We start from the raw sequence: 26,642 nt of genomic DNA, 5'->3' as shown, positions 1-26,642 counted from the left end.
TGGGCGTGTTGAGGAAACAATACATGAGGGCACAGATTATCCAACAAGTTCTTGGAACACATTGGAGACAACCTTTTATTACAGAAGATGGAGAAAGTGACTAGTGGTGACACTGCTCTAGATTTGATTCTGAAAAATAAGGAGGGACTTATTTGAGAATTTGAAGGTGGACGACAGCTTGGGTGAAAGTGATCATGAAATGACAGCATTCATGATTCTAAGGAACGGTCTGAAGGAAAAACAGCAGAATAAACACAGTGGACTTCAGAAAAGGCAGACATTAGCCAACTCAGAGAATTAGTAGGTAAGATTGCATGGAAAGCAAGTCTAAGGGGGGAAAAAAGCACCAGGACAAATAATCTGGGGAGGCTGTGGAATCTCTGTCACTGAGGGTTTTTTAAAACAGGTTAGACAAACACCTGACAGCGATGGTCCACATAATATGTAGTCCTGCCTCGGTGCAGGGGACTAGACGAGCTGACCTATTGAGGTCTGTTCCAGTCCTACATTTCTATGATTCTATGTATGCTGGTAACAGGAAGACCTTACCTAACATAAGCTAACATCAGAACTGAATGTTCTTTGCCTCATTGTTAATGAGTTTACAGCCTACCATTAAATTAACTATACTGCCGACAGGCAAATGTCAACAAATGAAGCTGGGGAGACCTATTGTAAAAAGTGGGAGGTTACATACAAACACACTCTCTGTGAGGACTATTTCTTCTGGAGAGGCATGTAATTCTAGAGACAGCACTTTCAGTGTGAGAGACTATGCAAACTACTACTGTGCTGTAAGTCCAGATAACTTTGGCACTAAATGGTTACAAAACACAGCAATCTGCTGACATTCTGCATCATATTCATCTGTCATGTGTTTGTGTTTAACTAATCTTTGCTTTATTTTATGGTTTTCTATTATTGTTAAGTTGCCAATAGATCTTACTTTAGTTAAGGTAAACTGAACTGAGTATCTGACTTATCTGGAGCATTTACTGATTAGAAAAATATAGCTTTGACCCCAAGGAAAGGCAAGGTAACTGCTTGGATACGTGTGTAAAGGGCCAAGAAGGCCAAGGTCTTCATGCAAATCAGTGCTACAAAAAAGCTGATGGAGTAAACTCTATATAATACTATGGGTGAAATCCTGTCCCTATTGATATCAATGGCAATATTCCCATTTTGGTGTTTTCATTACAGATGCAAGATGTACTTTTACTCAATGTCCATATTTTATTTACAGGTTTGGCGGAGTGGAACATCCCTACTGCTGGAATGTTTTTATGGATTAAGATTAAGGGAATTTCCAATGCATACCAGATGATTATGGAAAATGCTTTGGAGAGAGGGGTAAGGAAAGACCTAATGATGGGGAAACAGCTTTAAAATAATGTAAACTTTATTTGGAACGGAACTATGTCTGTTATTCTGACTATTTGTTACTGAATTAGTTTATGACTCAGGTGACGTTTTCTTAACAGGTCATTAAAGAATAAAATTTTAGTAGCTGAAATGATGGGATCACATTATAACAAATGGGAGCTGGGTTTGACCAGTTGTTCATAATACTAACATTTTACTTTCCTTTTGAAAGTTGTTTCTAATACAATAAAACGGCACTACATGATGTGAGAACAGAGACTGGCCACAAAGAATAGTCACACTTCAAACTCAAGTATGCACAGAAAAATGCCTTAGGCCCCAGTCCTGCAGGGAGCACTGCCCACACCCATGAGATTCCTAATTACTTCAGTGCAGCTTTGCACAAGCATCAGGGTCTAAATGCCCTGTTCTCAGGGCAGAATTGGGGTTTTAATCTTTAGCCATATTACAATTGTTATATTAAAATTCCACATATAAGATGTACAGTATGTTAGATATGCCATCATGGTGATAGTAACAGCGACGCAGCACCTAGAAACACTGTAGCCATTTCAATGTACTTTACTTGCATAATTTTCATAGTGATCTGAACACCAGAGTTGAAATCCTGTCCCCATTGAAGTCAATGGGAAGTCTTGCTATTCAACATCAAAGAAGCCAGGATTTCATTTTAAATGTATGTGTATATAGAGTATAAAGACCAAGTTACAAGAAACTGGTAATCATTTGAGCCTATTGACAATTAGAAAACAAAATAGAACACACTAATAAATGCTTTTTCCTTTTTAAACATCAGATAATTTGAAATGGGTTGCAGAAATTCTGCAAAGAGAAAACTAGCAAAAAAATTGTAAAATGTGAAAATGTGCTCTGAAGTCCAAAAAGCTTAGCTGCAACTACTCTTATCTGTACTAGTTATTTGACTAGCTTATAGTTTTGTACAGGATCCCATCATTCTTGTAATCAAGCTGTTGTCTTAATTTTCTTCCAATGCAAAACTGTACACTGTTCTACTCATGATCAATATGGATCCCTTTACAATCACAAGGATGAAACTTACAGTTTTTTTAAAAAACAACGAGGAGTCCTTGTGGCACTTTAGAGACAAACAAATTTATTTGGGCATAAGCTTTCGTGGGCTAAAAAACACTTCATTAGATGCCTGGAATGGAACATACAGTAGGGAGGTATAAATATACAGCAACTCCCATCTTTTCATATGCTATGTATTTATACCTCCCTACTGTATGTTCCACTCCATGCATCCGATGAAGTGGGTTTTAGCCCACGAAAGCTTATGCCCAAATAAATTTGTTAGTCTCTAAAGTGCCACAAGGATTCCTCATTGTTTTTGCTGATACAGACTAACACAGCTACCACTCTGAAGTCTTTTTAAAGGCCAACATCCATTCGGTTCCACTATTATATTGTCACATAGCCTTCCATTTTATGCAGACCCCTACTATCCCCACTTCCTCCCCCTAACAGACCACAAATGCCACCTCCTTAAAACACCAGACCAAATTCACCAGTGTTGTATACGGTGTTATACTGTTGTAAATGATCTCATGTCAGAAGCTAGTCAAAAATGGGTGATATTTCTAATTTCAAATTCTGTAGGGGCCAAGTTCAACTTCTGGCACAAAAGGATATTATCTTCATTGACGTCAATGAGAGTTATAGCCAATTACACCTAAGCTAAATTTGACGACAGGAATTTTGAGAATGTTGTGGACATAGCTAAATTTCGTGGCTGATCAGCTTTTTCTCACACCTTGCTGTATTTGCTCTGCCTGTTATTCCCTTTCCCCCACCCCCTGCTTCCTTGATCCTAGATGTGTATGTTATTCAGTTTGCTGCACACCTGCTGAATACTCAATTAGTACAAGTCCAAGTTTAGCACAGCTTGAAGTTCACCACTTACATCCATTTTCTGACTAACTCGCACCTGACACGTAATTTAAACCATTGTTTACCATTCCACTACATTTGGCCTGTAGATTCCCAGGGAAGCTATATTCATTCAGTGCAGGCTGAATAGAGTCCTTAGATTTTACTAGATACTGAAGCAAAGAATTCCCCAGTTTGATACTAGTTGTGGGTCTTTTCTGCCTATTAGCTATGTCTAAAATGAGATAAACTTGGTATAACTATAAACAGTTTCTGATACGGGATAGTGTAATGGTCCTATTTTACATGCCATCCTCTCAAACTTCCTTGCATTCAAAACATTAAAGTCAGTAACATCATTCTTAGGTGGCTTTGGTTCCTGGACAATCGTTTAGCATTGATAGCTCAGCTCCTACTCCCTATGTCAGAGCTTCCTATTCTTTTGCTTCTCCAGACCAGATGGACCAGGTGAGTGTAACTGGTGGTGTTGTGCATCACTGGGGCGACTTACATGATCAGATTCTATTGTTCATGTAAATTTGTTGTTTGCATGCAGACTAATATTGGACTTGAAGACCCTTTTTCTTGCATTTCTACCAAAGTAAAACTAGCATTTATTTTATGGAAAGTCATTAGTTCAAGTCTCATTTTAAAAGTTTGATTATTTACTAGACCCACTGGGACCAAGATTCTAATTTAAGTGTAAGTTGTCCTCTTGATGTGTGTGCATAAAATTCCCATTCATGTATCAACCACAGATCCATACACACACAGTTGTAGGTGAGTATAAATCACAGTCTTCTTCCTAACTGCTGCAGAAAATTGATTTTCTTTTTCCTCTGTTAAGATGGTTATTGGTTTTCTGATACTGAGTCTGTCTCATCTAAGCTTTTAAATTTATAATACATTCTGGTGGATGTACAGATGAGTAGCAAGTTCGACACTCTTGTCCCCCTTTTCCTGCCCACTGTGAACCACTGCCTAACATTATAATATCCAGTGTTGTTTACCCCATAATCACATTTAAAATTCTCTCCAAATTATGCACCATAATCAACTCTGTTTATTTTGAATGGTGGAATGAATCATGCAAAATTGAAGAGAGATGATGGGGAGAAAGGCAGGCAACAAGGATACCTTAAAGTACAAAGTAATTTACTGAATGGTTAACAGCCCAGTATATGAGCGAGTATGTAAGTCGTTGCTTGATGATTAGTTAGAATCCTATCTAAGTACTAATATGGCCCCCATTATTGTTGTGCCAAAGCATTTCACAATCTGTAACATTTATCCTCACAATACCTCCGTCAGGTGGGCATTATCCCCATTTTAAAGAAGGGGAGCTGACGCACAGAGAGACTAAGCGACTTGCCCAAGGTCACACAGGATGTCTGTGATGCAGCAGGGAAATGAACCCAATTCTCCCAAATCCCAGACTAGCACCTGAACCACTGCCCCATCTTTCCTTCTATCTGTCTCCAACAGTGACCAGTTCCAGATGATTCAAAAGACAATGCAAGAGCCCCTATGGTGGAAAATTACAGAATAGTCAGCCCACAGGGGAAGTTTGTTCCTAGCTACAGTCATCTAGAGGTTGGCTTATGCCCTGATGTGTGAGAGTTAATATCCCATCTATGTCTTTTGGTATCTAACAACGATGGTTCTTATTAACCCTAGAAATATCCGATCCTTTTTTTAAAGCCTCTTAAGTTTGTGATCACTAATGCCTAGTGGCTGTGAGTTCCATGGGTTATTTATCCATTGTGTATTATAAAGCACTCTCTGGGTATCTTGCTGTAATAGATACAAAATATGATTTAGAAAAGCAGCATAGAGAGAATCTGCACCATGTTTTCACAGTTTTAGATGAATAAGCAAGATTAGTGGCTGCTAATACAATTTTAGGGTAAAGAAAGCAAAATCAACCCTCAACTTTTTTTACATACTTCAGTATTTCCATGTGTATTTCTCAAGAAGGCAATCTTATTTTGCTTTCTAACACATTTATTGTGCTACCTAAGACACAAGAATTGCAAATATAATCATACTTCTCCCCGCTGACTACAGTAGTTTGAGACTGACCCTGTCTGCTGGAGTAGTGGCATATTTCTCCCTCTCTCTTCACTGTTTGGTGCTTTGTTTACTGCAGAACAATGTCACTATATTATCACTAAGGAGATGCTTGACACGTTATGAAAAAATATTTTCTGATACTGACAATTGCCTTAATGCTTAAATTCTGAAGCATGGGGCAAAAGTACCAGCTCATCAAGCCATTGCAAACTGGTCAAATCCAGCTATGCCTTGAAGGTCAAATTCTCAAAGCAGTGTGCAGTGGTGAGGAAAGGGTGTTGTGTTGGGGTGTGTGTATATATACACACACGTACTTGATGAGATATTGCTGAAATGCCTTGCAGACATAGTGTTCTGAACAACATGTACATGGAAAAGCTGGAGAATAGTGATTATTAACAGTTTGATATCAGTGGTCATTGTGTTAGTGACTGCTATCAGTATTATGTCAACTCAACCTTTTTCTCTTTTTATTTTTTCATTGCAGGCTTTCCAGAAGCTGGCTGAGCTTATAAAAGAAACTGTCTGAAAGGATCAGAACAAACTGGCATTTTTAGAAACCTGGGTTCATTGACATTTACAAATTGTGTGCCTAATTTCACTGACAAGTCTAAAGGAGTGATTTTATTTCTACTTGCTGTAATTGCACATAACTTTTAATTTTATTCTTACTGGGCAATTTTGCCATGATGCCATCAAGTACCATGATACCTGACAATAACCAGCACATAGACATATAGTAGAACATTACATATTCAAAGCACTGTACAATTATTAACCATTTAGTTCTGATTTCTGTGAGTTAGGTAAGTAACTGTTATCCCCCTATTACTGAGGCATGAAAATGAGGCACAGCATTTAAGAGACTTGCTCAGGGACACACATCAGGTCAGTAGTAGAGTTAGAAATCGAGAGCTCCTGACAGCCACATCTGATCCCCAGACCATCGCTTCCTTTCTTCCCAGACACCGCACATACATAATGAATTTGATTTTATTTTTAATAGGTGGGTTTCTGCCTGTCACCACGAGAGCTATGTACCCACTGACTGAAAGCAAGTATTTCCCACCTGTAGCTCTTCTGCCAGGTGGGGTCAGCAGCAACAAGGGCTGGGTTCAGTATCTAGGGGTTCCTCTTAAAATTACAACATTATACCAACTCAGACTCCCACACAGAGATCTGAGAAAACTAGATACCTCCTATGGCCACCTCTAATGGATAATACTTCCCCACTCGCAAGCACTGAGTCTATGTAAACAAAAATGTTTATTAAAGAGAGAGAATACAGCATTAATTTCGGAAAACACAGCAATGAGGATTCAAAAGTACACCAACACCCATCCCTCAGCAGCTTGGGTGGTGTCCTTTGCCTCAGTTTCCCACCTTGCAGTGTGAAAGTCCAATGGACAAATATCCCTTCAATACACCCTTCCTCCTTTCCCTATTCTACACTCTACTCATGGGTTGTTGTCCAAGGTCAGCAAAGATCCCAAGTCTAGAGGTCCCCCTGGAGAGGACTGACACCTTCATTGAGGACTGCTGCTCTTTCTGCCGTTGCTGCTTGCAGCTGTCACTGCCACCTCGACTGCTGTTCTGCTGTGTCCTTGGTCCAGTCCAGCTCTACTGCACCATGACCAACTGACCCAGCTATTAGCAATCACAGGGCACCTTTGATGCCATTGCTGCATCTCTCACCATGCTGCCTTTAGCCACAGTGCCACATTTTTGGATTCCACCACCTCGCCTGTCTCTTAGTGATCACAGCTGTATTGATCTCACTGGATAGCGGGGAAATTCACTGCTGCTCCCTTCTCTGTGTTGCCTTTTATCACAACACTGTTTTCACACCAGGTCTAAGACTCAGTCCCTTTGACCAGCTTACCAGTAACTTCAGCTTTAGTGATCACTGAAAAGAAACAAGGACTTGTAATTGAGTCCAAGCAGCTCTGTCTGAAGGAAGAAGATCATCTAGAACTGTTAAACACACTCCTCACCACCAAATAGAAACACCTGTTCCCCTCTGATTTTCACTTGGATTTGAATCACTACCCCCACACTGAGCAAGTGAGGTTACTGTTCTAGCGAGCCCCTGAATTAGGACATATTAAGTATGATTCTGCTGTCCTTTAGTCATGCAGTAAGAATAACAATATTTCATTACCCATGCATCCAAGATTTAAGTGAATTTTAACCTAAAACAGCAAAGTTGATCACCCTGGCAAAGTAGGTGTGTTTAGACACCTAAGGTCTGATCTTGAGTTTTTTCCTCTAGTTCATCAATAAGTAGCAAGAGAGATTACTCAGACCACTGACTTACATACTCCAGCAATACCACTACTAAAATAGCCAGCAGACTTGTTAAAGAGCTAAACCCCCCACTGCCAAGAAGCTACATGCACTTTCTACAGCAATCTTTGACCCTGCTGACATGAGGTACAGAAGTTAGACATGGGGTATGTCTATGATGCAACTGAAGGTCTGATTTCAGCCTGGATAGACATACCCACACTAGCTTTAATCTAGCTAGCACAGCTAAAAATAGCAGTGAAGACACAATAGCACAGGCTGTGGAAGCCTGCCCAGAACCCTGGGTGCGAATGTGCATTCCTAGCCTGGGCTGGGGTCCACGTTACCACATCTTTGCTACTATTTTTAGCCATGATAGCTAGATTAAAGCTAGTGCACATATACCTAGCCAAGCTGCATACACAATGAAAGGGTGATCCCCACTCCACCAACATAAAGCATGAGTATCTGAGACCCTTAGCATAGCATTTAGGGATGGGTATAGGCACCTCCTCTAGCCACTCAGTAAAGCCCCCATACAACCTCTGTGTAGCAGCTAAGCACTGTGGTGCAGAGGGTCTCATGCTAGTTCTCCACACCACAGGAGAACTTTACCCTAAGTAAACTAGCGTTTCTTGCAGAGTAGGGTCTCTCACTAGGCTAGCCCCTACATAGTTTAAAATTAAATCCAGAAGTGATAAGTCTATGAAGTGATAAGTCATCAGGGCTGGCTCCAGGCACCAACTTAACAAGCAGGTGCTTGGGGCGGCCCAGGGAGAGGGGCAGCACCTGCAGCAATTCGGGGGCAGCAGGTCCCTCACTCCCTCTAGGAGCAAAAGACCTGCTGCTGAACTGCCGCCACTGCCTTTTTTTTTTTTTTTTTTGCTTGGGGCGGCAGAAATGCTGGAGCCGGCCCTGTAAGTCATAACCACATTTCAGTACACCACAATGTGTTTTGCTTCACCTGCTTTCAATAGAGCTATGCTGGTTTATATCAGCTGGGGATCTGACTCACTATTTCTTGTCCTGATGAGACAGAAGCACCTTGGCAGGAGTGGGAAGCCCTCAGGCAATGGAAGGCATTCTCAGAAGAGAAGGAAATTATTAGTCTGCTCGAAAGCTTAGCTTCAACAAGCAAATAAACCAGTGATTCTTCTTTAACTGGAAACAAATTTTGTTTGTGTAAAAAGTGAAATGCATCAACTTGTTCCAACGTAACCTCTTAAAATTACAGCACACAATAGAAACTCAATCACAGCAAACAGCAAAGAGCACTTCCTTCTATAAACCACAACTCCAAAACAGACAATACAAATGTATCTAAGCATTTTATGTTTATATGTTGCTAATGTAGTATCCATCCACATACATCCTCCATAATCTTTTCTTTGCATATCTGAGTGTTAAGTAGAAATGTATGGCATCATACATAAGTGCATTGTGGTCACTTTGCACTGGTTAAGCCATCATAAAAAAGCCTTTATTTTCCCCATCTTGAGAGAATACCCACTGGCACAGTCTCTCTTTACTGTAGGAAGGCCTGACACTTCCCATTATAGGACCCTGTTTTCAGTTGATTATAACTTTGCCAAACTTTAACTGTTTAGCCTGAAATCTTCCATATCAGATGCCTGCACAGACAACCTTAGTTCTGACATTGCCTAACTTGGAATCCTTGACTTTGCAACCTTAATGACGTGTTTTAATGTAGATTGGTTTGTTTTGGGGAGCTTAGGCAGAGGAGTTGTATATTTTAGTATAATATATGAATATATACATACACAAGAGAGGGAGTGTGAACTGTCTTTTGCCTTGTCTTAAGAATTGCCTAATCTTTGTAAGAATAAATCAACAGTTAAGTAATCATTTAAATTCTAAATTCTATTTTTTGAATTTTAGAATGCTTTTTGATTGACCTCTTGATTGGTATCAAGCTTAAATGATATTTAATATGGATCTGTATTAAAGGTTCCATACTGGCACCAAGATCACCTGTCCAGAATATATAGAATAGAATTAGAGAAGCTGATGCTTTCTGATAAGACCAGTTTACTGTTATGTGATCTCTTACACCCTGGTGATTTTCTATGTTAAATTAATTTATTAAAACTTGTACACATTGTCATATAATCATTTTATAATTTATTCATCTTTAAATTGTATTCTACTTAATGAAATCTATATTAAACATATACAGAGAGACATTGTGAACTCTTATGAGTGTTTTTCCACCTGTCTCAGAAGATAAATCAGACTTCTGAAGTGATGATTAAATTATCTACAGAGTCCAGACTTCAGAAATGAAACAAAAGAATGCATTTTACATCTAACAGTAATATATATTATTATTAATAATCATTATTTTTATTATTATTTTATAGCTGCATTTAGTTCCCCTCTAAGACCAGGTAATTTTTTTAACCATTGTGGCCTTTTTTTTATTATGAGATTGTGGCTTTCTGCTCATCTGGTCAAATATTATTAAACAATTCCCAATTGCCATTCACATTTGTCTGTTTTAATTCTCGCTCACTACTAATTCAGCTCATAATTGTTTTCAGCTTTGTGAAATTGGCCCTTCTAAAGCACTAAGTATATATTTTAATGATTTCAACTTTTTTCTGTTTGCACACACAGATATGTTCAATAAACCTGTCTTCAGTGCAAGAAGTTCCAAGTTACACAGACATAACACTATGTGCCTGATTCTGATACAATACAGTCTCTTTGTGTCACTCCAACTACACAGATATAGGGGGACAGTGGGCATAGTCTATGTCCTCTGGCTATTCCCAACTGCTAGAACAGCCCCTTCACTGCACAAAGCAATCTAATTAATGTCTGAGGCCAAATCATCCCCTGATCAGCCGCTACATTGGGGTCTAACGCTATACAGCCTCAGTGGGTCAGATCTCCTCTTTCCATAACCAAACCTGTAAGAGTGCACTTTGTAAGTGCAAAAGCATGAGGTTTCCCTAGCACAGATTTCTCATGTCAAGAAGGCTTCTCCCTCCCCCCCATCCATCCCCCCCACTAAAGGAGTCATGTGCAGCTTGAAGTATCAATTCGAAACAAAGGCCATTTACATGGAGCTCTGTACCTCCACACTAGCTATCTGTCCCCAACTATGTGCACATGTGCTCCCTGGAAGTGAGGATATAACAGAGGTAGGCCACAGAAAAAATCACCTCTGCTAGGACAGAAGGGGAGAGGACAATGTGCAGCTTTTAAGCACTACCTTCGATCCCTTCTCCAGCCTGCTGCCTCCCACACCTTTCACTTATGCAGATCCCCAGATCAGCAGGAAAGCTGCCTGGCAGGGTCCAGTGGATGGACACCTCTCTGCCAGGCTGGAGAAGGGAAGATCATATGCACAGATCTGCGGGCACAATCCTCCCAATGAGACAACATTCATTACTGAAGCACCTCCAGCAGGTGGCAGGCTTACTTCATGACAAAAATAAGTCTTTAGCAGAAAGGACTGCTGAATCAAATTCTCCAATTATAGTTTAAATGTAAATGTCTGTAAATGCAGAGTGCTGTATCATCTAAGAAGGGCGCATGCATTCTAGCTGACCTGAACTAACCTAACAAAAATGTAAAATGCGGATACCACTTGATTTTAAACTCCTTTTATGAAATATTTAATCTCAATACAGCATAAAATAGATGCTCCTCAGATTACTGCCAGAAGAAAAACAGAACTGAAGCACAGTTTTCTTTTTTTAAAATGCAGAAGAAGATTATACAGGGAGATTCATTTAGCTAGTCATTTATATTACATGACTGACTAGATGGAACATTAAATCCAGGGGTCTTTCTTTTCAGCCTATTACAAAATAATCATAATATATTAGCCCGTAATTTTCTTCTTCTATTTGTGTTGGGTGCAGAGTTTTTAATTTGCGTTTTATGGGGCCAAAGTGAAACCCTAGGTGGCTACTGTAGGTCAAAAGTGATTATGTTTTAGTCTGCCATGAAAACTAAACCCTGTTAAAATCTGAGTTTTCAGCAGAAAACACTCTCTTTAAGGCTACATCTACACTATGAGCTAGAGTTGTGATTCCCAGCTCACTACACATCCTCATGCTAGCTCGATGAGAGCTAGTGCAAGTGTGAGTTACGTAGCCCTGGTAGCATGGACAGCAGCAGCATGATTTAGCTGTGCCACCTCCACCGCTGCTGCCCATGCTACCACAGGTACACTAGTACAGTCAGAGCTAGCACAAGTATGTGTACGCGAGCTGGGAACCATACCCCAGCTCATAGTCTAAACATAGACTAAAAGAGAAGAAAGCAAACGGGAGGTGCAGAGATCTAATTTTCTCTCTCTCTCTCTCTCTCTCTCTCACACACACACACACACACACACACACGCTTGCAGAACAAACAAACAAGCCATTTGGTGAGGATTATAATGAAAAGTATTCTTTGCAACGAGTAATACAAAACTACAGAAGTATAATTTATGCTAATTCATTGAGGCTAATTCTCTTTCAGAAGAAGAAACATGCTAAATTCCATCACCAAAGTAGTTTTCTGCAGCAAAATTCTTAGATAAGTGTATTGATCCTGAGTAATGCATCTTTTTACCGTATAGATTTTTGTTAATACTGTGAGCCAGGTCCTGCAAGATGTTGCCCATTCTGCAGGAGGCACTCAGCACCTGGCTGGATGGAGCCGTATAACTTTATCCTGATCATTTACAAATTATTTTCTAAGACAAGTTGTTGATAAAATTATGTTTAATATCATCACAAACATATGTCACTCCCTCTCAGAAGTAAATTTTTCAACACACTTATTAAGCTCATCAGGAAATGCATTTCAGCAGAGCATTTCCATTGGGGAATATAGTTCCTTGTGTAAGCAAAGTCACCTCATTGAAAATAAACCACAAAAAGTCTGCTCATTTTTCACACAAATGTCTGATATAGGCTGATAGATGAGAAATATATTTAATCCCCCTCCCTCATGGAGCACAAAGGCTGATGTACAAACAATTCAAAATATCATTATGAAAACATAATGAATTACAACATCATGTTTACAATTGATCCCCGTATCTAGGTATTGATTTGGGAAAATGAGCTTAGGCATTTGTGTCGTACAAGGAGACCAGAAGGATGGACTGCACCTCTAATCTTTAGCCCCATGGTAAAGATACTCACCTGGGATGTGGAAGACCCCCTTGTTCAAGACTCCCATCTGCCTCAGGAGAAAAAGGGAATTAGGTGGGGATCTGTTACCTCTCAGGGGAGTGCCCTACATACTGGACTACAGAGGGATCTTCACACTTTCACTGGCCCAAATAATATTTAATTATTCCAATAGTTAATTCAAGTGATACCACCGGAGTAGGAGAAATGGGAGAAAGACTCACACCAGAATGTCCCATAGTCCAGTGACTGGGGCACTCATCCAGCAGGTGGCAGTACCCTGTTCAACTCCCATTCCTGTCTTGTCAGGCAGACTGGCAGCTGAACTGGGAGTCTCCTGAATCCCAGCGGATTGCCCTAACCACTGAGCTAAAAGTTTATGAAGTAGATTCCTCCTTCCCTCCACCCTCCCAGCTGTTTTGGAGTTCAGTAGCCTCTGAGCACACCTACCAGACTGGGCCCTGCAGGCAACAGGAGTGCCTGTCTTCTCCTGCTTTGCAGATCACACTGGGATTTAGGTGGGAGACAGGAGTACAGACACCTAGATTGAGGCAGAAGTGTACATGCCCAGAGGCAAAAACATAGGCACCCAGCGAGCTTTTACTGAAATAAACAGATGCTGAATGAATTTAGGCACCTACAGGGTTAGGTGGCAGCTGAGTAGGGTGTGTGTGGATCACAGTGGTGCCTAAAAATGGGATTTAGGAGCCTAAGTACCTTTGTGGATCTGGCCCCAAAGGACTTGCTTAAAATTAATCTATCACTTAACTGGCTAGAAACCCCAGAATACAGAATGCTGCAGACCTAGCTATGCACATTATGTAAGGGAAGATCCAATTTTATTTCATATTTTTTTCTGGGTAATGTCATGCAGATACAACTGACACAAACTTCTTCTATCTAAGAAATATCCTCAGGGTATTTATTAGAAATAGCAACCTGTAAAAGAGTAAATGTTTTTGATTATTTTTTGCACTAAAGATTTAGTGCTTGAAAAAAAGTTATATAAAAACAGATAATTGCTCTGTTACCAAACAAATTAATCCTTTCCTAATATCAATTTGACTACAAAAGTATAATCTGTAAAAGCCAGAATTCCTTGCTACTGAAGCCCACCTGGGGTAAGTACCTGAGCCTTTTGAGGAGATATCTTTTAAAGAGAATTATCCCCAGATTTTCAAAATTAAAATGCCATCCACAAGAAAGACATAATTACAATATGTGTCATGTCAAATTTTCTCTTTTATAAACATTTTATTTGCAGCAGTAAGTCATATATTTACAAATCAGCAGGTATTTTAAATATGCTTTGGTGCTGAGGCATGAAAGCTGTACCAAGTCTTCCTAAGTGTTCAGCTTCCTTTATAAATCCCACCCTCTCATTTACAGGGGGGAAAAAAGAAGAATTCAGTTTGCTCATTTATTTCTGCATCATATTGCACAAGTTCAGACAAATTCTGTTGGAAACGTGACCCAACTCCTGCTAAAATTACTGATATTTAGACACTGCTGTAAATTGATCCCATACAGTCTGTAAGACACATGAACCATACAAAGCCTTTTTTGAGAGTTTTTTCCCCTCAAAGTCCTTGTCTACTGTATATAGTATTCTGTTTTATATAGACACATAACAGCAATTGATATGATCAGTTCTGGAAAGAGAACAGCTGGGAAGTGCTCTATACCTCATGGGAGATCACTGTTGTGAAGCTAAAAGGTAATATTCAGAACTTCTCCATCACTAAAACACAGCTTTCTGGGGGTGAGATAATGTTTCTGAACTGCTAGGAATTTGCCAGTTGTAAGATTAGCAGTGAATTCAACCATACTTTTTTACAGTTGTACTCAGACATAACTACATACACGCAGGAAGAAATTATAAGTACATATTTTAAGTCTATTTAACAGGAACACCTGGCATACAACATACATCTAAAGCTATAAGAGTTTGAGCCTGCAAGTTGCTCAGCACTCTGACCCTGATTCTGCCCAGGCCAGCATGTGCTAAACATCAATGGAATTACTCATATGCTTAATTTTACTACTACTCATGTGCTTAAGTGCTTAGCTCAACTGGGGTGAGAGTGCTCACCACCTTGCAGGACTGAGCCCTATATATTACAGCACAGAAGGAGTTAATTGCAATGCAGTACTGTAATTTTTTTTAACAGAGGGTGTTTGCCTTCTTCCATGTAAATCTCTTGAGAAATACACACAATCACATTAAACTGGACTTCTGAAACAATTAACAAGATCTAGACAATCACATATTTTGCTGCAGGATAAATTCTGCACCCACTGTGTTATAGCCATTCAGTGGTGACATCCAGCTGTTGATTAGATATAAAAGAAGGCTCTTTAGCCCTAGAGATACCAGTGAATTAAAAGTCATGTCCTAGGCTCTGTTTCCTATTTACAGCTGATAATATGAATCCAAATAATATATCAGCTTCCGGCCAAGTGTGGTGTGACACTAGAGAATATAGCTTTGGATTAGCTTTCTAATATTAGGCTCACACGAATCATGCAACTTCCTCAAGAGTAAATCTTTAAATGATTTTCTTTTAACATATTAAAATGTGACTAGTTTTATTCCTTTGGAAGCTTTCCTCCTGCTTTAACCATCTTATTGAAAACTTATCTATCAGTTTAAATTATTTTTAAAAAGCACTCCTCTTTATAAAAAGCCCAGGATAGAAAACTGTTGTTTTGCAAGTCAAAAAAGCCACTGTTTACAAATAAATTATTTACAAAGAAATTTTACAAAGAAATAAATCCTTTTACAAATAAATTGTAAGCCCACAAATTAGGTGATGTTTCTATAATGATCACTCCATGAATAAAGTTTAAAATAACGTGATAATAATAATCTTAACTTTTCCACAGAACAATATTATTTTAGTTGGCCCATGACCACACATTTTATCTCTGCCTCCCTGAGACTCATGAATAATTTGGCTAATTCTCCCTGATGACACAAATACTGAATCTTGTTGTAGGTCATGCAGCATGCCCTGTGTTTCTCTCATTCATGTGCAGTTCAGTACTCTGTGCCTCATATTATTTTACATTCATGACATACAATAGCAGGTTGTTTCCATGGTGGTATAATGTCTGATATTCAGTTCATGCAGTGAATGGTAAAAGCTAATTATCTATGTGGATTTATTTTTATGGCAGGATATCAGCTTACTCATCTGGTGAAATAGAGGCCAGAGAAGGGCAAAGAAAATGGTTAGAAGAATAGCCAGTGTTTCATACAAAAATGATTGAAAAGAATAGAATCATAGAATATCACGGTTGGAAGGGACCTCAGGAGATCATCTAGTCCAACCCCCTGCTCAAAACAGGACCAATCCCCAACTAAATCATCCTAGCCAGGGCTTTGTCAAGCCTGACCTTAAAAACCTCTAAGGAAGGAGATTCCACCACCTCCGTAGGTAACCCATTCCAGTGCTTCACCACTCTCCTAGTGAAAAAGTTTTTCCTAATATCCAACCTAAACCTCCCCCACTGCAATTTGAGACCATTACTCCTTGTTCTGCCATCTGCTACCACTGAGAACAGTCGTTGGAAACCCCTTTCAGGTAGTTGAAAGCAGCTATCAAATCCCCCCTCATTCTTCTCTTCTGCAGACTAAACAAGCCCAGTTCCCTCAGCCTCTCCTCATAAGTCATGTGCTCCAGCCTCCTAATCATTTTTGCTGACCTCCACTGGACTCTTTCCACATCTTTCTTGTAGTGTAGGGCCCAAAATTGGACACGGTACTCCAGATGAAGCCTCACCAATGTCGAATAGAGGGGAATGATCACCTCCCTCGATCTGCTGGCAATGCCCCTACTTATACAGCCCAAAATGTTGTTAGCCTTCTTGGCAACAAGGGCACACTGTTGATTCATACCCAGATTCTCGTCTACTGTAACCCCTAGGTCCTTTTCTGCAGAACTGCTTCCTAGAGATTCGGTCCCTAGTCTGTAATAGTGAACGGGATTCTTCCGTCCTAAGTGCAGGACTCTGCACTTGTCCTTGTTGAACCTCATCAGGTTTCTTTTGGCCCAATCCTCTAATTTGTCTAGGTCCCTCTGTATCCTATCCCTACCCTCCAGCGTATCTACCACTCCTCCCAGTTTAGTGTCATCTGCAAACTTGCTGAGGGTGCACTCCACACCATCCTCCAGATCATTAATGAAGATATTGAACAAAACCAGCAACAGGACCGACTCTTGGGGCACTCTGCTTGATACCGGCTGCCAACTAGACATGGAGCCATTGATAACTACCCGTTGAGCCTGATGATCAAGCCAGCTTTCTATCCACCTTATAGTCCATTCATCCAGCCCATACTTCTTTAACTTGCTGGCAAGAATATTGTGGGAGACCGTATCAAAAGCTTTGCTAAAGTCAAGGAATAACACATCCACTGCTTTCCCCTCATCCACAGACCCAGTTATCTCCTCATAGAAGGCAATTAGGTTAGTCAGGCATGACTTGCCCTTGGTGAATCCATGCTGACTGTTCCTGATCACTTTCCTCTCCTCTAAGTGCTTCAGAATTGATTCCTTGAGAACCTGCTCCATGAATAGGATTGTTTGCCCTGGAAAGGAAAAGAATTAAAGGGGTTGAGGGAATTCTGAATGGCAGAGTCAGCCAAACACAGCAACTCTTTGGGCTCACCCCAGGCTCACACTAGTCTGTTCTCATCATCATCTGGTGTTTCATGGGGAAAACAATGGAGGCTCACTTAGGCCTTGACCATGTACTGCAGTCCTCTATTCCTGGCTCTGCTCCCTGTGAGATCAGACTACAGATTCCTTTACTCCAAGGTACCGAATATGCAATCTGCAACTCCAATCCCAGTTACATAACAGAAGAGCAAAGTTTAAGGGAGTCACAGAAAAAAATACAGAGAAAATCATAAAATGAAATATAAACAGAAAAATACATATCTAGTATGACACTGTAAAAAAATGCTCAAAAGAGGCCCCAAGTTACAGAAAAGGGGTCAAGTTGAGCACAATAAACACTTTATATTCATTTGCGGGGTGCAGTCCTCGCAGCAGCCTTGTTGTACATTCCAGATCCTTTCTTCACACATCCGTGTGGTCCAGGAAGTCTCAATCCCCTTGTTCACCACAGGCTCTCTTTTGTCATTTTATCTGGAGTTTTGTCTAGCCCGGCTTTCAAGTGGCAAATGCCAAATTAGCGGTGGGCATTGGATTAAGCTACACCAAACCTGGGACAGCAAAAATAGGTTTGAAATCCAGTTCAAGGTTGGATTTTTGTTTTTTCCTTCAAAATGTATGTTCCTCCCCACACAGATCTTTTGTTTCCTCCTGCCTTATGAGGTTTGACACCACTAGATAATATCTTCGAAGATGGGCCTTTTGTTAGCATATCACAGAATTTTCCTTTCAGACCACAAAAGGTGTGGATTTCATCAACCCTCAGCAGCCAATAACTTATGTAAGTATTCTGACTCCTAGGTTTAGTACACCAACTCTTAGGTTTAGCACATCTATTTGTCTTGGTTTTTCTTCTGCACCCATCACTATAGGATCTGAGTGCCTTCAACATCATAAATGATGCTTGCAGATACAGCTATCAGCCACAGCTTCCTTTTCATTGTGTCATATAGTACAAGAACATTTTAAACCAACAAAATAAATATCCTTAACTTTACACAGTTTTTAGTCAACCTGTGGAATTCACTGCTCCAGAAGAAATAAGCAAGACAAATAATGTTAGATTTTAAAAGCAATTGGATAATGTTGTTATTAATGATATTTATAGTTATGTACGCTAAGAGTATAATAAGCATAATCAAATCTCTTGCTTCACTTACTGATCACTTAAGGTATGTAGGTCAGAAAGGAATTTTCTCCACAGAGATGAGTGATAAGAATGGATTACAGCATGAAAACCCTTCCATCCAAAGAAGGACTGAAAAAAATAAACTATTTGCTTTTGAAAGGAGATGATAGAGGTATACAAAATAATGAATGGTATATAAAGGTAAACTGGGAGCTCTTAATGCATGGTTTTGCATAATACAAGATATGGGAACATTCTTGTAGCGGGGTGGACACCCAGTCCTGCCTGGAAGGGCTTGAAAGCAGCCCTGGAGAGGGCTGCAGCTCTAAAAGCTAGGCTGATTGGGGAAGCCGCCGCAGCTGGGCCACACCCCAATCAAGCCACAGCTGGCCTGTATAAGAGGCTGGGAGCTAGGAGCTCAACAGTCTCTCTCTGCGTTCAGAAAGATAAGGGCCTGGCTGCAGGGAGCTTAACTAAGTGCGTAGAGTGGAGCAGAGCTAGGGAAAGGCCAAGGGAGCCGGGGAGCTCCGGCCTAGAAAAGCCCAAGTACTGGGTTGCAGGGGGTGGCCCATGGGTAGGCAGAGGCAGCAGGTCCAAACCCCTTTGCCTGTGAGGAGTGGCTTATACTGCAGTCTGCCCCAGGGAATGGGAGCTAGATGGTGACTGGCAGTGGCCTTATTCTGAGGCGAGGTGGGGATAGTGGGTGGGGGTTCCCCGGGGAGACCCAAAGAGAAAGGGGTTACTGCCAGGGGGCAGCACCCCAGCTAACAGGGCACCGGGTCCGGGAGGGACATGGGGGGCCAAGTGGCAGGCGGATCACTGGCCTGCAGAGGGCGCTCTGGGCTGGAAATCGAGCTAATTCCCAAGGCCGACCAGCAGGAGGCGCTGCAGCAGTGAATCCCGCATCACTACAATTCTCAATATGAGAAATTAAAAGGCTGAGAAAAGGAAATTGTTTTTAATTACATACCACATAATGTTATAGTGGTCATTGCCACAAGATATCATTGAGGCCAGAGCTTAATAGGATTCAAAAAAGGTTGAGATGTTTACATGAATAATAATGTCCACAGTTATTTTAGACAGGTTAAAAAAATTGTAGTCTTTATGCTTCAGGGCATGAGCCTACCGCTATTTGACAGCGCAAGAAATTTCTCGTTATGGCAGGTTATTCCAATTATCCACTGGGGGTGATGCACATACCACAGAAGCTTTTGGTACTGGACACTGTAATAAACAGTATTCTGGACTAGATGGACTAGTCTTCTCCAGTATGATAATTCTTTTGTTCTGTGTATAGGTAGGTATCTGCACCTGAACAGATCCCCATTTTCCTCAATGGGGCTTCACATGGGAGCAATGGGACACTTAGTCAATTTCTGCTCTAGGGCCTACATGCTTTATCAAAAGTACTCACCTTTCTATGAAAGCAGGATACTACTCAACCAGATATATGGATCCTTACCTTAGATCTGAGTTCTGCCTATGCCACTGACACATGAGGCAATCCAGTTTCTCCCTTGATTATGGTCACTCACTAGTTGTAGTACTTCTTCCCACTGAATGCCTAAGCATTCAATATCCTCTGCCACTGTCTTCTACCAGTTCTTCCGTGACCTTCCTCGGTTTCTCTTTCCTCTCTCAGCTACCCAATTCAATGCTTGCTTAGCATGTCTCCCATCTTCCATATGGTGTACATGTCCTGATCACCTGAGCCGTCTTTCTTTGATGATATTTTTTAACATGTCCTGCTCTGTCAGCTTCCTTACTTTCACATTTTGTCTTTCCCTGAAATTCTCAATTTCTTAATGGCTTCTTGAGGTCCTTTCCAACCCAACATTTCTATGATTCTATGAAATGTGAAGTATGTTCCTCAGCCATCTGTGATGGGCAGCTTCCAATCTCTCTGTGTTAGTCACTGTCATCAGCCATATCTCTGTACCGAGTATGCTATTATATGGAGCAATCACATGGAATAATCTGATCTTTAGTTTGGTTTGAAGACCTCCATTTGACCTCAAGTTGTTCTTCCTTCCAAGAGTGGTGTTTGCTTTGCCTAATCTCATATGAATATTTTTATCACACCCACCTTCCAATGTCATCGTACTCCCCAGATAGCAGAACACTTCTACTGTTTAATTTTTTTCCATCCAAGTACACCTTTTCATCTGTTCTCCAGCTTCCTATCTTCATAATCTTGGTTTTCTTTACATTTACTTTCAATCCAATTTTTTGCTGCTTCCTGTTCTACTTCTGAGGTAAGGGCAATCATTCCGTTCCATGTCATACTTAGGAGAGCAATGTCGTCAGCAAAGTCAAGATTGTGTAACTCATCTCGACTAACACATTTTACACCATCCACAATGCCTTTTGTTGCCTGTTTCATCACCCAGTATATTGCTAATGCACAGAGGATTAGTGATAATACACATCCTTGTCTAATTCCAGTCATAATATCAGACCACTTACCCAGGTCTGTATCCAATCATTCTGCGCATCTACTTCCATCATATAAACTCCTTATTACGTGGATCACTTTGTCTGGTATCCATAGTTTCTAGTAATATTCCACAGGGTCTCTCTGTGGACACTACTGAACTCTTTCTTAACGTCGATAAAGGTGATTAAGATGGGTTTTAGCCAAGCCGTAGCTTTTTCAGTGATCTTGCAAATGAGTGAATATCTGTTCATAACATGAACCCAGCCAGTTCTTGTAATATTTCATCCACTGCCTTCTTCATTCTATTCAGCATAACAGTAGCCAATACTTTGCCCAGGATTGATAGCAGTACAATACCACTCCAGTTTGTGTACTGAATAAGATCATCTTTTTTTGGCAATGCCACAATGATACCATCTTTCCAGTCTTGTGGCACTTGTTCTTTCACCCATATTTCATTAGAGTTTTGTTAGCTGCTCAGTCAGAATTTTGCCTCCCATTTTTAGTACTTCTGATTGAATTCTGTCAACATCAGGAGCTTTCCCTGTTTGAGGCCTTTGATATCTGCTTTAATTTCATCAGCTTTTGTTTGTCCTTCTTCTAGATGTTGAAAATGCGTGAAGAACAAGCCAGACATTGGAAAGAACATTTCATTCCATATTAAATTGTCCATAGCTGACAATCATGCACAGGTTCAAAGATACATGGACCAATCATCTGATTTGATATGGCAGTCACAATATTCCCATATGATGACATAACTGAATTACATAGTATTTGTTTTAGGTTTCAACTAATAAAAAAAAACTTTGTTTATACACATAGGGCCCAATCCGTTTAAACCAATGGTAAAACTCCTATTGACATCAATAGAAACAGGATTGGGCCCATATATATTCTAATGAAGTTTAATGAACATATTATAAGAAAGGAAGTCAATTGTTTTCTCTTTGTCACTCATGTGTAATAGTATATATCTTAAAATGTTTTTCATTGGGCACAGAGAATCTTAATAAAAGTTAAGATACTTAAGTACAATATAATCTCTCTCTCTCTCTAAAAAGGTATCTTTCATGATCAAACACTTCCTGTCATTTTACTTTAAATGTATCTATCTATTGTCCTCTGAATTTGTTTTGATCACTAAACTATCAAACATGGCTATTGTACTAAATAGTGTTTGAAAAAATCTATTGTTTTCTTCCTGGTCTTTGTTGTCAGCCTATAGTGCAGTGGTTTTCAACCTTTTTTTATTTGCAGATCCCTTTGGAAATCTTAGACATAGTCAGTGGACCCCCAGGGGTTCATAGTCGACAGGTTGAAAACCACTGTTCTAATGAAAGCTTTTGCAGACCGTTAGAGTCTGTGGACCCCAAGGGATCCATGGACCACAGGTTGAAAACCACAGCTATAGTGTAATATTTGTAAGTAATACTTTGCTGCACCTGTGGTCCACTCCACCCAGTGATTGTAGAGACTATAATTAAGTGAAAACTACAATTTTACCTTTATTTTCTAAAAAGGTGATTACAAAACTGCCACAATCAGGGCTGGATTTAGAGGCAAACGACCCAGGCAACTGCCTGGGGTGCCAAACTTCGGGGATGCCAGGCTCAGAGTGCTGTAACATATTCAAAAGTTTAACAAATGGAGGCAGGGAGTACCAAAGACACTCCACTCCTGTGGCACTATTTGGTCTAGGGCTGGCCCTGTCCATGATTACACTGCCTAAATATAACTAATGGTAATACCAAACTTCTCTGCTTACACTAATGTAAAATGCTTCTTGTGATTAAACCAGCGCTACTGGAGAAGTAAAGTATACTCACTACAGTAAATATAAACTGTTGGACTAATATAAAATGCTAATCTTAGTTCGCAGCAGACAACATGATCAATCAACATATAAACTGTTCAGGAAGGACAGGCAGGGCAGAAAAGGTGGGGGGTGTGCACTGTATGTAAGAGAGCAGTATGACTGCTCAGAACACCAGTATGAAACTGCAGAAAAAACCTGAGGGTCTCTGGATTAAGTTTAGAAGTGTGAGCAACAAGGGTGATGTCGTGGTGGGAGTCTGCTCTAGACCACCAGACCAGGGGGATGAGGTGAACGAGGCTTTCTTCAGGCAACTTACCGAAGTTACTAGATCACAGGCCCTGGTTCTCATGGGGGACTTCAATCACCCCGATATCTTCTGGGAGAGCAATACAGCAGTGCACAGACAATCCAGGAAGTTTTTGGAAAGTGTAGGGGACAATTCCCTGGTGCAAGTGCTAGAGGAACCAACTAGAAGCAGAGCTCTTCTTGACCTACTGCTCATAAACCAGGAAGAATCAGTAAGGGAAGCAAAAGTGGATGGGAACCTGGGAGGCAGTGACCATGAAATGGTCAAGTTCAGGATCCTGACACAAGGAAGAAAGGAGAGCAGCAGAATATGGACCCTGAGCTCCATATTCAATATCCTTTGACTCCCTCAGGGAACCGATGGGCAGGATCCCCTGGGAGAATAACATGAGGGGGAAAGGAGTCCAGGAGAGCTGACTGTATTTTAAAGAATCCTTATTGAGGCTGCAGGAACAAACCATACCGATGTGTAGAAAGAATAGTAAATATGGCAGGCGACCAGCTTGACATAACGGTGAAATCCTTGCTGATCTTAAACACAAAAAAGAAGCTTACAAGAAGTGGAAGCTTGGACTTCAGGGGAGAGGGATAGCTCAGTGGTTTGAGCAGTGGCCTGCTAAACCCAGGGTTCTGAGTTCAAACCTTGAGGGGGACTTTTAGGGATCTGGGGTGAAATCTGTCTGGGGTTTGGTCCTGCTTTGAGCAGGGGGTTGGACTGGATGACCTCCTGAGGTCCCTTCCAACCCTGAGATTCTATGAAATGACCAGGGAGAAGTGTAAAAATATTACTCAGGCATGCAGGAGTGAAATCAGGAAGGCCAAATCACAATTGGAGTTGTAGCTAGCAAGAGATGTTAAGAGTAACAAGAAGGGTTTCTACAGGTATGTTAGCAACAGGAAGAAGGTCAGGAAAAGTGTGGGCCCCTTACTGAATGAGGGAGGCAATCTAGTGACAGAGGATGTGGAAAAAGCTAATGTACTCAATGCTTTTTTTTGCCTCTGTCTTCATGAACAAGGTCAGCTCCCAGACTACTGCACTGGGCAGCACAGTATGGGGAGGAGGTGACCAGCCCTCTGTGGAGAAAGAAGTGGTTTAGGACTATTTAGAAAAACTGGAGGAACACAAGTCCATGTGGCCGGATGCACTGCATCCGAGGGAGCTAAAGGAGTTGGTGGATGTGATTGCAGAGCCATTGGCCATTATTTTTGAAAACTGATAGTGATCGGGGGAGGTCCCAGATGACTGGAAAAAGGCTAATGTAGTGCCCATCTTTAAAAAAAGGGAAGAAGGAGGATCCGGGGAACTACAGGCCAGTCAGCCTCACCTCAGTCCCTGGAAAAAGCATGGATCAGCTCCACAAGGAATCAATTTTGAAGCACTTTGAAGAAAGGAAAGTGATCAGGAACAGTCAGCATGGATTCACCAAGGGCAAGTCGTGCCTGACTAACCTAATTGCCTTCTATGAGGAGATAACTGGGTCTGTGGATGAGGGGAAAGCAGTGAATGTGTAATTCCTTGACTTTAGCAAAGCTTTTGATACCGTCTCCCACAGTATTCTTGCCAGCAAGTTAAAGAAGTATGGGCTGGATGAATGGACTATAAGGTGGATAGAAAGCTGGCTTGATCATCAGGCTCAACGGGTAGTTATCAATGGCTCCATGTCTAGTTGGCAGCCGGTATCAAGCAGAGTGCCCCAAGAGTCAGTCCTGTTGCTGGTTTTGTTCAATATCTTCATTAATGATCTGGAGGATGGCGTGGAGTGCACCCTCAGCAAGTTTGCAGATGACACTAAACTGGGAGAAGTGGTAGATACACTGGAGGGTAGGGATAGGATACAGAGGGACCTAAACAAATTAGAGGATTGGGCCAAAAAAAAACTGATTAGGTTCAAGTGCAGAGTCCTGCACTTAAGATGGAAGAATCCCATGCACTGCTACATACTAGGGGCCGAGTGGCTAGGCAGCAGTTCTGCAGAAAAGGACCTCGGGGTTACAGTAGACGAGAAGCTGGATGTGAGTCAACAGTGTGCCCTTGTTGCCAATAAGGCCAACGGCATTTTGGGCTGTATAAGCAGGAGCGCCACCAGCTTTTTTGCTGCCCTAGGCAGTGGAAGATCCCTCCCCCAAAATACCGCCCCCAACAGAGGGGGCGGAAGGTCCCGCCCCCAAAGTACCTCCGACAACTGGGGCGGCCGAAGATCCGGACAGCGCGGTCGCTGCCCCCCAAATGTTAGTGCCCTAGGAGACTGCCTAGGTCACCTAATGTGTTGCGCCAGCCCTGTGTATAAGTAGGAGCATTGCCAGCAGATCGAGGGACGTGATCATTCCCCTCTATTCGGAATTGGTGAGGCCTCATCTGGAGTACTGTGCCCAATTTTGGGCCCTATACTACAAGAAAGATGTGGAAAGAGTCCAGCGGAGGGCAACAAAAATGATTAGAGGGCTGGAGCACATGACTTATGAGGAGAGGCTGAGGGAACTGGGCTTGTTTAGTCTAGGGTGACCAGACAGCAAATGTGAAAAATCGGGACAGGGGGTGGGGGGTAATAGGAGCCTATATAAGAAAAAGACCCCAAAATCGGGACTGTCCCTATAAAATCGGGACATCTGGTCACCCTAGTTTAGTCTGCAGAAGAGAAGAATGAGGGGGGATTTGATAGCTGCTTTCAACTACCTGAAAGGGGGTTCCAAAGAGGATGGATCTAGACTGTTCTCAGTGGTAGCAGATGACAGAACAAGGAGTAATGGTCTCAAGGTGCAGTGGGGGAGGTTTAGGTTGGATGTTAGGAAAAACTTTTTCACTAGGAGGGTGGTGAAGCACTGGAATGGGTTACCTAGGGAGGTGGTGGAATCTCCTTTCTTAGAGGTTTTTAAGGTCAGGCTTGACAAAGCCCTGGCTGGGATGATTTAGTTGGGAATTGGTCCTGTTTTGAGCAGGGGGTTGGACTAGATGATCTTCTGAGGTCCCTTCCAACTGTGATATTCTATGATTCTATGATCAATGCTAGGAAAAGGATTGCTACTGAGTAATATATACAGCTAGTAGAGAACTCGTATGCAACTAAAAACAACATTCTGAACTTTTCCATTTCTAACCCACACCATTTTGCCTACACTATTAAATGAAATTATCTTTACTGCAGTTCTTTTAGTCTGACAATATAATTGAAAAGAGATGTAGTGCCATAAATGCAATTTAACATCAATCTGTATTGTTCTGTAGCAGAGTTAAAAAAATAGAAGAATTTATTCCCGATAACAAATGATCTTGTATAAGAATAGCATTTATTTGCTCAAGGTTAATGTTAAAGGTAGACAAAAGAAGTCCTATAATTCTAAATCTTCTCTAGTGCTTCAAATTCCACTGACAGCACTTTTTGGCTCATGGATAGTCAGAATAAAAATTATTTTAATCAATGTTTTAGACGTTAGCAAAATATCTAGGATGTACGGGGGCGGGGTATGAAGATGCAAA

The 26,642-nt window shown here is 41.1% G+C and overlaps 1 protein-coding gene across 6 annotated transcripts in view; it reads left to right on the top strand.

The window, feature by feature from the left end:
- LOC101933473 (kynurenine/alpha-aminoadipate aminotransferase, mitochondrial) overlaps positions 1-9,836 on the top strand; it is a 49,268-nt gene extending 39,432 nt beyond the window's left edge. For 5 of the 6 annotated variants that reach the window (XM_065596580.1, XM_065596581.1, XM_065596576.1 and 2 more), the window contains 3 exons: positions 1,244-1,350; positions 3,640-3,741; positions 5,834-9,836. In XM_065596580.1, the coding sequence (XP_065452652.1) occupies positions 1,244-1,350; positions 3,640-3,741; positions 5,834-5,875 (251 nt within the window). In that variant the 3' untranslated portion in view covers positions 5,876-9,836. The remainder of the gene's footprint in view (positions 1-1,243; positions 1,351-3,639; positions 3,742-5,833) is intronic. The other variant, XM_065596582.1, reaches the window with a different exon arrangement.
- Positions 9,837-26,642: the final 16,806 nt, after the last annotated feature.

This window comes from Chrysemys picta, chromosome 5 (genome assembly GCF_011386835.1).
Source record: "Chrysemys picta bellii isolate R12L10 chromosome 5, ASM1138683v2, whole genome shotgun sequence".
NCBI lineage: Eukaryota > Metazoa > Chordata > Testudines > Emydidae > Chrysemys > Chrysemys picta.
This window is presented reverse-complemented; position numbering and strand designations above follow the sequence as displayed.